At 43.9% G+C, this 12,174-nt stretch overlaps 1 protein-coding gene across 9 annotated transcripts in view; it reads left to right on the top strand.

The window, feature by feature from the left end:
- The first annotated feature begins 281 nt into the window (after window positions 1–281).
- Window positions 282–12,174, top strand: part of kiaa1217 (sickle tail protein homolog) — a 255,530-nt gene continuing 243,637 nt past the window's right edge. For 4 of the 9 annotated variants that reach the window (XM_012965648.3, XM_012965647.3, XM_002933147.5 and 1 more), the window contains exon 1: window positions 285–812. In XM_012965648.3, coding sequence (XP_012821102.1) covers window positions 599–812 — 214 coding nt within the window. In that variant the 5' untranslated portion in view covers window positions 285–598. Of the gene's footprint in view, window positions 813–12,174 lie in introns of all 9 variants that reach the window. The other 5 variants (XR_001171144.3, XM_012965645.3, XM_012965644.3 and 2 more) reach the window with 4 other exon arrangements.

Genomic DNA, 12,174 nt, shown 5'->3' with positions numbered 1-12,174 from the left:
CAATTAAATATGCAGAATTAGAATATTCAACCTTAAAGGGTTAAAACAAAGGAAAAATACCTGGAGCCTATCCCTGTGCATTAGTATTCACATCTGGCAAATGCTTCTGGTTTCCCCCAGGCGCTCACATCTGCCCCCCTGTACAGCAAGCTTACCTGGGTAGGAGGAGCGTGGGCACATTCTTGTTCCGCTTTAATGATGTCCAGTTTCCAGCCTGAACATGCCAGCAGCAGCCACTGACACACATGTACATTCACACCTACACATAGCCATTCATTCCTACACATACACATTCATACCTACACACACACACACACTGCATCTGCTGCCACTGAGAGACTCCCCTGCTGCAGAGAAGGCAAATGAATGATCCAAAAGCCCATTTACATTCCACAGGTCGGATAAAGTGCTGCTGTGACTGCCCACTGCCTCTCGGCTCCAACCTGATTAAACTTGCATCCTAGCACTTGTATTCCGGCAGCTGCCCCACTCACAGCACTCCAGGAATTCTCTGCCACTGCCGCAAAAAAACTATGAGAAACTGATGAGGATCAGAGCTGCCTGCTGCTATTTGGATCTGTAAGTCAGAGCAGCAGCAATGTCCAAGCCATCACGTTTGGCCAGGCCCTTGCCGTCTCATGTACCCTCTAAGCCGCCTATGAATAGGAAAGAAGATTTTAGCAACCGAGGAAGGAAAAGCAGCTTAGGAGAGAAGATTCTGCGAGCAGGCAGCGAAGGGAACCTGACTAGGCAGCAAGGGCAGGCAGCCCAAATAGCCAGCAGGCAAGCCGGCTCCAGCAGCAGCACCAAAGGTACAGTCATTTCTTCTTTAGCAGCTCTCACTCTGTTTGATGTGCAGATATTGCCTTATTCTCCATCTCTTGCTGTCTGTTTGAACTCCACTGACCGGTCGTATCCTATGTATGTATGTATAACTTTATTTATAAATCCTGAACTGCAACTCCCAGCTGTAACTCCCTGTACACATTGGCAGCTGGGAGTTTGTCCAATAGAAACCTGTGTGACTGCTAATATGTCTTTGTACCAAGCAGATAGCCAAAAGTTCAATACTGTACCCCAGCAAGCGATGGCTCTGTGTCTGACAGGGAATGGGGACATCCCACAATAGCTGTGTTATCATATTGCCATGCTAGAAATTCTGATAAATACAGTAAATTCCACGTGGGACTTGTTTCTTCCAAGCAACACAATCAGGTCAGGGAGCACTGCAGGTTACGACTACTCACTCAGTGTGTTTCATTAAGCACCAGATTAAGGGCAGTGCAAATAAAGGTTAAGTAATGTTGCAATGGGATGATTTACACATCACAGATTACACTGTTCCAGGCATGGGAAACAAATTTGTGTAGCATTGATTATTCTCCAATATTAAGTATTTTGGCTGCTTTGTCACTCCATATTTCTTCCCCCTGCCATATACTTCACCCTGGGCAAGTTAGGCTTTTTATAGTGTTTAGGGGCAGTGAGTAGTTTAATAGCTGAAGGGCTACAGGATGGGTAACACTGATATAGTGTTGCTTACTATTTGCCCTACTGTTTTTTCCATCTTTCTCTGCTGCTTTAGTTCCTAATTCCATCTCTTTCTACCTACAAGTTCTGCTCTAGAGGGGCTCAAGACATGCAGAACATTAACCAGTCACCCCATTGGAACCCCTAAAAACATTTCTGCCCCTTTGCCTTTCCATATAATCAGATATGTTTGTCATTAGCTTAGACTTGACTTCAGTGCGGTACTGACCCATTTGGTTGCCATGTAGATAAAAGGCAACTCAAATTTCTATTAAATGGCAAATGGATGCCAGCAAGCTGAAAGACAGAGAACAGGGACCAAATGAATATCAGGCAACTGAGCCTGCTATATACAGCAAAGTGTACAGCAGCCCTCTGCAGTGTTTGCAAAACATTACCTTTATTTTACAGATCTTGGAGCTCCTTTAAACACTGATGTTGTGCAATAAATTGAAGGCTTGTGGATTGTGTCACGTGTGCAGAGAGAGAGCCACAGGGAATGTCCCAGTGCCCCGTGTAAGGGGAGGTCAGGGGCTGAGTATATTTCATGGCTGGGGGCAATGCATGGCAGAGGATGTAGGCAGTGCTCTTCTCATTTCATTAGATCATTTCACTTTTTAATTAGGTCCATTCCTCCTGCGTGTCCTTAGGGCCCGTACGAGTACCGAGGGTTTTTTTAATTCTATTTCCTATGTTGGAAACATGTAAAGTGGGAATTAGCTGCCGCCGATTATTCAGCACAAATATCAGTTCCCTAGATCGCTCTCTGTGAAATTGAATTAGCTTTTTGAATTTAGCTTTTGAATTAGCTTTTCACTTTTATTGTGACACAAGACTGGGCAGCAATAGTCTTAAACTGCCCATACACACACCGATAGTATTGCACGATCAATGAGCTTTTGCAACATCGGTAATCTCGTCGATCGGGACTAAAGATTTTGATCGGGTGCCATTGAAGGCGCCGGAGCAAAATCTGCATTTAGGGTGGAATTGTCAGGTGGAGATTGAATTCCTATTGTTTCTACCTCCATATCTGATGATTCAGCCCTGAACCTCTATGGAGGGAACGAACGACCTGTGGTTGCAGGAAAGATCATTATGGGTATGTTTATGGCCATATTAAAACAAACCCCTGCCTGGTTTTCAACATTTTGAAAACCGGGCAGAAGCCCTCCAAATTGCGTCTAGCAGACACAATAACCCCACCCCGACGTCATCACACAACCAGAAAAGGTCCCACCAGTGCACATTTTACCTTCTCCTTATATCTGTGGTTGGGGGTGGGGGTCTACTCGCAGTTTCCAGCAGGGACTGGGCCTGGGTAGGCAGCCCCCCCCCCCAAGATTTTCCTGGTGTCCTGCTAGTCTGATCCTGATTCTGCCTGGGGTTTAGGGTTTTGTTCCCCTTTAAAGTGAACACTATGTCTGTAAACATTTATCATGGGTGCAGGATAGTTTTGTGTGAATAGAGAAAAGCTTGCTGTATCCTCCCTAATGCTCTCGTAAATCATGGCCCATTATATTCAGGCAGGAGAACAGATAATAAACACCTTCACTAACAGCTTTATGATCTGAACTGTAGGAAGCAGCTGTATTCAGTGAGAATCCTGTCAGCCCGCTCTTGTACTAAATACGACTCTGTCGCCACATCTCGCCCCACGCCTGATAAGGGCAGGCCGGGCGCATAATGCGGCCTCTCAGGGAGCCACTGGGTAACCTGAAACTGATGCTTTTTCACTTCACCCCGAGGCCTGAGAGGGGAACATTCCTGGCTTTAAAGAGGTTTTTAGAAATTCTTTGCAGCATGACTTGCTACAGGACGGTAAACACAGGAGGCGATGACACATTATCTTATCTGAGTGCAGGGATTAAGTAGCTCGTTTGTAGTGATGGAGAATGGGCCATCAATGAGACTGCTGCTGGATGTGACTCATGAAAGTGTGTGTTGCCTTAACTGGAATGGGCCCTTTACATAAGCTTTGATCACCAGTGTGACATATAGAGAAAAGACTAAGCCAGAACATATAAACTGTGCATAATAATACAATGGAACTGGACTTTCTGTTGGGCAGTCAGACAGAGAATTTCCTATGATTTTTGCACATTGCTATGTGCCCTGCACGTCTGTGAAATTCCACAAGTATTTGCACTTCAAGATTGAGTCGCTTAATTCACTGCATGAATACAGTGCTGCCTATTAAAGGCAGGGAGGTATGCACCCTTCTGCCCTCTAACCAGCCCCTAACCTGCTTATCCTTCAGACATGGAAGTGCTGGTGGCTGCAGGGGAGCCCTGTAATTACGTCTGCCCTATAACAGACAATAAGGACACAGCGGCCTTGCATTAGTCAGCACTGCACTTTGCACCTGTTTCCAGTCCAGCGCTAGATGCAGAGTACAACCAGACCCCAAACACAATTGACCACTAAGGCATGCACTTTTGCATCCTCACTTGTGCCCAGGATCATGGTAAATGACCCATAATATGTTAACAATAGTTTAATGCTGCCAACCATGTCCAAACTGGGATTCAAAATAGGCCCTGGCATTTTAAGGCCCAAACAGCCCCTCCCAGCCCAATAAATAGTGGCTGTCTGTGGCATCTTACAGCAGCCCCTCTGGCATTTTGCCAGAATCCATAGAATGCCAGTCCAGGCCAGCTGCCAACATAGTCAAAGCCCTTAAGCCTTTTGAGCTTTACAATGCAATGCTTACTTGCAGTCAAACATCAGATATACAAGAACAACAGTGTTGATTGGCCACTAGTGGAAATGGCATATACAAGGTGATCCAGGTTAAAGGTGGCCATACAAGTTGTGATCTTCTCCCTATATGTTCACCTAAGGTGGGCTATATTGGATTAATTCAGTCATTTGGTCCTAGGGCCCAACGAGCCAATGCAGCCTCAGGGGGGCCCCACACATGGTAGATAAGCTGCTAAAATGGTTTAAAGGACCCGAATTGTCAGCTAAAATCTACCTTTGTATGGCCACCTTAACTCCCCTAGTGAGCAGGCATTCCTGGTGCTTGTATTGCATGGCAGTTCCAAAAATCTGTTCTTACATATGCAGAGCATTTAGAATAATGTATTTCTATAGACGTTAATGTCAGTTAAATTAAACACTGTTACCCTTGTGTTCAGTTCTCATCCCCCGCAACCTGTAGTGCTGTAGTACGTGATTACTCTTACCTGTCAGTATCTGTATCATTCCATAAAGAAGGGAGGGGAATTCCCCCTAGGGGTACATAGCCATGGGCATTTTTACACCTAATCATGTGTTTGTGTATTCCACTGCATGGCACTACAGGCGTCTCTGCCCACAGGAGCGGACGTCAGTGCTGAGAGCGTGAAAACAAACTGATGAAGATCTGTGTTTATTTCATTCAGTGCCCATTTACGCTCCAGTGAGTACAGACCCACAGGGGAACCAGAGATAATTAACATTTGCAGTAAAATGCCTGAAAATCCACCAAATCAGACACAAGTGAAGAGGCCACGGGTACATAACTGGGTGCTTTTCTCTTGAGTAAACGGAAACACATAAACATTTCTAGTTATAAAAGGCTACCGTGACATATGTTGCCTGACCCAGCGAGGCGTGACCTACATTTCTGCTGAGTGGGTCATGTGGCTGCTGTCATAAGGGGCTTAGGATCTGAGAACAGGGCAAATATCCAACAGGCTGTGAGAAAGTGGTTTGATGCTACTGTAATAGAGCATGCAGAGAAGGGCAAGGGAATCCACAGATAATCACCTTATTATTTATAAGATACATTTGGTCCCATGGCAGCCAGTTGTGCCAAGCCATGGCAATGTAAATGCAGCCAAAGGATAAATGTCATAGCACATAAAGATAAAGGTACTGGTATTTACCCATATTGTGGCCCTTGTGCCCCCAGTAATAGCAAGTTAGTTCCTGGAGGAAATCATGAATGTGATGGGATAGAATGAGAGTGACTATGCTAATTGGCCTGCATTCCTTTAGTTGGTTTATTGGTTTAACCCATTCTAGCTCAGTCACAGGAATATTCTAAGCACACTTGCTCAGACACAGCACAGCCCACTACCTTTGCAGTACAGTGACATTTTTATCTGGATTTCATGCAGCAGACATTTAATGGAGAACTGACACCATAAAATAATTAGACTTAAACTGTTCTGTATTTTCTATAGTGGAAGTATTGCACCAGCCCAAAGAGGCTCCGGTCCATTTACAGTAATGACCCTGTGCCTTCTAAATTGTCCCCAGCTGCTTCCTATCTTTCAAATCCTAGGCCTTTCAGTTTTAACTAATCATAAGGACTATCAGAAGCTATTAAAACATAAGCGGACTGTGACGTTATATTTGTTGAAGGAGCTGAGACTGCGGGGCTGATTACTAATCAATTCTCATGCACATTGTGCTGCTTTTCTGCGCTACCATGCAATGCCACTTTGAATGAATTCATGACTCAAACCATTTATAGATGATGATTAGGGTTCAGGCCCGGACTGGCAATCTGTGGGTTCTGGCAAATGCCAGAGGGGCTGCTGTAAGATGCCATAGACAGTCACTATTTATTGGGCTGGGGGGGCTGTTTGGGCCTCTGTGTACTTGACATGCCAGGGCCTATTTTGACTCCCAGACCAGACCTGTATCGCAGCATAGGTTATGGGTGTCTCCATTTTAGGTGAAGGATCTGGCAAAGTTAAGTGACTTGAAACAGGTGATCTCTTGTTTATATTTTAGCATAGCATGCCCTTTAAAGATTTTATTTTTCTCTTGATGGTAACTAAGCTGCTTGAATCCTCATTGGAGGCAAAACAATCCTATTGTTTATTAAACGTTTAAATGATTTTTTAGTAGACGTAAAGCATGATAATTCAAATTACGGAGTGACACCTTATCCAGAAAACACTAGGTCCTGAGTGTTCTGAATAACAGGTCCCATACCTGTACTCGGAATTCATTAACATGACCATCCAAAATGACAATTGTTAACAACAGAAGCATGGAAAATTGCAACTTTAATTTGGATATATCCTTAGAAAATATATTTACCTGTTCCCTGGGGGGTGGCTCTGAAAAGTGCCAGAAAGTCATTTCTAAAAATCATGTAAAAAAATTGAGTAATTATGCCTTTTTACTGTTCCACACTATTTTGAAGCGCTCAACCTTTCAAGTAATACTACTCCAAGTGACTGCAGCACACTGTTAGCCTGAATATTTTTGCTTCAACGTGATATTATTGGCTCAAAAAAGTAGACAAGAGAAAGGCACCATTTCAGGTCTAATTCTGAGCCAGCACTACACAATAGAACTGCTTTCAGATAACCTATGGATTCTCCTACTCAGTGTAATTGAAGAAGTCATGAGTTAGCTAAGCTGGACTTGGATTTTTACTATTGAGTGTGATTCTTATATCTACCACTAGGTGGGGAATGGGAGCATTTTTTGCAATTCAGGTGTATTGTACCTGCCCATTGTTCTGCTGATTGGCTTAGCCACGTCAAATTTCAGAATTAAATATAAAAAAAATCTGTTTGTTCTTTTAAAAATTGAATTTCAATGCAGGATTATGTTGGAGAAGCTCTATTAACTTTTGTTAAAAACATGTTTTCCTGTGACAGAATCCCTTCAACTGGACCCCAGCTGCATGGCTTGGTAAAGCAGTGTAAAGGACTATGCAGAAGGATACACAGTGATACATTTCTAACATATCCATTTAAAGGGTATGATCCAAAGCATGAGTAATAAGCTCCATAGTCAGATAAATCATGAAGAAACAAGTGTAATCTGCAGCATGGATCTAAATCCAACTTGTTCCTTCCAGATTAGTTAGGCATCAAACCCTGAGCCCCCTGGCTTCATCCTTTACTTATCTGGATTAAAATATAGATTTATTTGCAGGCATGTTGCAGGCAGGATTAGCAATCAATCCAGGGATAGGGTTTTTTTTTCCAGAAAGCCATGTGGTATGCAACTGGAGGAAATATTCTTTTACCCAACTGCATATACATTATAGTGGCAGGTTGTAAAGGGATATATGAACATGGCATCCCTAGAAGGTTTTACACTGAGATACTAAATCAGGGGCCCCCATCCTTTTAATAACCACGAGCCACATGCAAAAGTAAAAAAGTTTTGGGGATCAACATAACCAGGACAAAAGTTCCAGGAGTGCCAGATAATGGCTATGATTGGCTATTAGGTAGCCCCTATGTTCACTAGCAGCCTACAAAGGGCTCTGTTTGGTAGTTAATGTGGTTTTTATGCAACTAAAGCTTTCCTTCATGTCAGGGGTTAAAAAATAAGCACCTGCTTTGAGGCCGCTGGGAGCAACATACAAGGGGTTGGGGACATGTTGCCCCCGGAGCCAATGGTTGGGGATCACTGTATTAAATGATCTTTTGTTCATGTGGGTATATCCAGACATTTTATTCATGGCTATTTCACAGCTCACTTCATTGGTAAGCTCATTGCTTTGACTTATTTATGGACGGAAGCTGGCAGGACAGCTCCATCGACCGCTGTTTAATTCAATCCCTGGCTCTAGATTTGCTACTGTGCAACAAAATTGCAACACACGACTGTTGAAGCTCAGAGATCATTTTTAAATAAACATCTTATGCAACTGATAAGGTAGGTGTTTGTTACAAAACAGAGCAGTAGGCTAAAAACATGAAACATATGCCTGTCTTGTAAATAAACAGCAGTACATGTGTATTTGATGGTCATTGCTGGCCTTAGGGATGGTGAGTATATGTAGTTGAATAGTGCGTGACAGCAGGGTTAGACTGGCCTACTAGGATTTCCATGCAGTAGTGAGCCCCAGCCAGTGGCATAACTAAAAAAAAAAAATCTTCAGGGGGAGCCTGACTTACACTGTCACCATTCTCATAGGGAAATCCTTCCACCTAAAACCCCCTGTCTGGGACTCGTTTGCCTGCCGCTCACTTAATTGCATAGGCGAGGAATTTGACTTCTTGTGCGAGGGGGACTACCATACAGCAGGCCCTGTGGCCCAAGCCTCCTCAGTCACAAGGTCTGCCATGTGGTAGTCATGCAACGGGCCCCAGTGTAGGGGAATTCCAATCTTCCCATCCACATTTCCACTGTGACCCTACAGGACCCTGCAGTGACTGAATGATACATACGGGGCTGGAAGGAGGCAGGATGGCTTAGGTGTTTCCCCTGTTTCTGCCTATATATGTTAGAGTGGGCCCAGGGTGTCAGATTTTCTGCTGTACCTTAGAAGGCCCAATCTGGCAGTGCAGGATAAGTATTTAATTTAGGAGCAAGAGACAGTTAGGACTAAAGGTGCAGGCCCGGATTTGTGGAGAGGCCACAAAGGCCCGGGCCTAGGGCGGCAGAAACCTGGTGGCGGCATGCCGCCCCGCCGCACAACATTCTAAAAATTTGTGTTCTCCTTTGGACTTCTCCCCACTGCTCCATATGCAAGTTTGGCCTATGGTGCATGCGTGCTTGCACCCCTCCCCTGTTCGCGAATGCGCGCTCGCACCCCCCATCCCCCCATACTGTTCGCGCATGCGCGTGCACCCCATCCCCTGCCCCCCCCCCTGCTGTTCACGCGCGCTTGGGGGGGGGATGTGCGGGCGGGGGCGGCCTTGGGGCGGCAAATTTGTAAATCCGGCCCTGTAACGGTGGCCATACACGTTAAAATACGCTCGCTTGGCAAGGTCTTCTCCCGATATCCCCACCTACGGCTGGGCTATCGAATTATAACGGCGACAATGGCCGCAGTCGGTTCGGGGACCGCATCAAGGAGCCGATGCGGTCCCCGATCCGACTAAATTTTTTAACCTGCCCGATCGATATCTGGCCAATTTCAAGCCAGATATCGGTCGGGCATGCCGTCGTTCCTGCCTCTACACGGGCCGATAAGCTGCCGAATTGGTCCAAGGGACCGATATCGGCAGCTACAATTGGCCCGTGTATGGCCACCTTAAGTATCCTTTGCTTCCAATTAATTACATCTTAGTTGTAATCAAGTACAAAGTAATGTCTTATAATTACAGGGAAAAAGGAAATCATTTTTTAAAATGTGAATTATTTTATTAAAATGGAGTCTATGGGCTATGGCCTTCCTGTAATTTGGAACTTTCTGGGTAACAGGTTTCCGGATTACGGGTCCCATACCTGTACTGCATGGAATTCCTCTAAGTGATAGCACTAAATTATATATAGATATATTCGCTGAGTGTCCCAGGTATGGCCAAGAATAATTTCCCTAGGCTGAGGCTGAGATCCTTTGAGAAATATCACTAGGGTTAGAGGCACAAATATCCCAGGAGTGGGGTTTCTGGGAGCCCCCAGGTAAGTATATTAGTGTCAGTTTGCTCAATTAGATCAGAACACTGTAACACAGAATTCTGTTCCTCCTCTTTATAAATAAAAGGACAAAGGTGATGTTATTATTATTGTTAGACCCTATTGTTATAATCAGTACTTTGCTCCGAGGGCATTCCAACTGTCTGTGGTCCTCGTCTAACGTAATCACAATGAAAACACATATTACTGGCACATTATGAATACACCTTTATTTGGAATTTGGAACTGAAAATAAAAGATATTTCTGATATTAAGCAACATGTTTAATGTGCTTATGAACAATAGCTAAAAAGGCCTGCCTTGTACAACTTTAAGTCCATGTTTTCTCTACCACGGGATGAAATTGCCATTAATGCAGACAGTTTGCAGGCGCTGATCAGGTGCTTGCAGTTGGGTGTCACTTTAGTGGACACGTCTGTGAGTATCGGCTGCAATTATTCTCAAGCCATGCATTATTTCTGCTCTTAATAGATCTTTTCATCCCAGAGTGATCACATGAAGGGTGATTAATATAATCAGAGGCAGATGGAGCAGAGGAGGTTGCGGTAGGCAGAATTTATGGCATTAAAATTAGAAGCAGAACATTGCTTTTGTACTGTGAGGACAAGTTCCGCATTGTTTCCTTCAGCTCTTAGGTACACTTTGGACGGGTGGGGAATGTCTCTTTGAATGCTTAATGCTTCTTCCTATAAACAGGGAAAAATCTACTGGAGTTGGATCAGACAGACAATTGCCTTGGTTAATGGAATGCTAAATCCAGTAGCAAAGCTTGGAATGTGTCAGCCCTCGCCCATGTTTATATATGAGGATTCTGAATCGATGTTTTCCTCACAACATTCCCCCTCTATATAGCAACTATAAGCGGTAATATTTACTTGTCTACCAAAAAGACAGTTTTATGCCACACACACACAACTCTAGCAGTAACTAGGATATAGTATAGACACTTGGGGTAATTAGATACCCACAAGGCACCCAGATATCTGAGGTTGATTTGCTCTCTATTCACCCAGCTGTCTCAACCCTCTTGTCTGTGATTGAATGTCCCACATTAATCTGGTTGTTGCACCCCTGCTGCTCCCACATTGCCCAATACCCAGTGGTAATTGTTAGCACAATATCCATAATTGTTACATGCCTAAGGCTAATATTCCACAGAGCGACTTAGTCACTTGTGGAAAGGCCGATGCATTGATTTGGCTTTGCAAAGTCCTGCATAGTTTTGTGCGACTTTGGAAAGCCGACGCGATGTGAAGGCATCTCTTTTGGTAGTAGAGATCTATCGTCGGTGTCTAACTCCATGGGACATTAGCTTAAAGGTGGATGGTCAGGTTTGAGCTGCTGATTCGAGTCCTTCAGACCAACTTGGCAGCTTATCTCTATGGGGCCCTCCGACAGGCTTCCCTGACCAATATCTGACCAAAATCGGGAGATGTCGATCGGACAGGCTGTAGGACAATATAGTAACATTAGGATGATATCACCTACCCAAGGTGGGCATATCAGGGGCAACCTCACCAAACGATTGAATCTTGTTGTGTATGGCCCCTTAAGGGATGTTCTCTTTTTTTTTTTTAATATGTGTGCACTTGCTGAATATGAATTACTGGTAAACACGTGCCTGGCAATGTACATAAATCAATCCCATTTGTGTGCATTTGGAGCAGTTTTGGCCGGATCAGTAGCTTTTTCACTGTATTTTAACTGCAATTTAATTAGCTTTGGAGGTCTCCCACAACCCCTTGTAGGCAATATAATGAGGCTGTGCTATATACATCTTTGCATCTACATATTCCAGTAAATTGAATCCAGACGCGCACTGCAGTAACAAATAGACCATGCTAACCGGGATTCTACAGAACTAGCGCATCAAAGAGATTTGGTCAAATTCCAGGAATCTTGTGGTGCCATCTGCTCTGTAAATTGAGACTATGGCAAGCAAAGCATGAAATATGGATTTTTTTTAAACATCCAGTGTAAGTGTCCCACATAAAACACATGCTAAATAAGAAAAGATGCTACTATTTTATAATTTCATTCATAAATAAATTCCAGGATTTGTCATCATTTCTGAGTCATCCGAGTAAAGAAACAAGTTATCCAGTCTAATAATTGGCATGTAATTGGTTAATTCACTGATTTGCCTGGCAACACCTGACTCAGTAACACCTCGGATTAGAGCCAATGGGCACACAGCAACCGAGTAATCACTTCCTGCTCATTTCCTTTACGTCACTGGGCTATTGTCACACCCATTTTGTATGACAGGGGCATTAAAAAATGTATTGAAACAATAAATAATTAATAAATAAA

Source organism: Xenopus tropicalis, chromosome 6 (assembly GCF_000004195.4).
Source record: "Xenopus tropicalis strain Nigerian chromosome 6, UCB_Xtro_10.0, whole genome shotgun sequence".
Classification (NCBI taxonomy): domain Eukaryota; kingdom Metazoa; phylum Chordata; class Amphibia; order Anura; family Pipidae; genus Xenopus; species Xenopus tropicalis.
The sequence above is the reverse complement of the archived record's forward strand: the minus strand, read 5'-3'. Positions and strand labels throughout refer to the sequence as shown.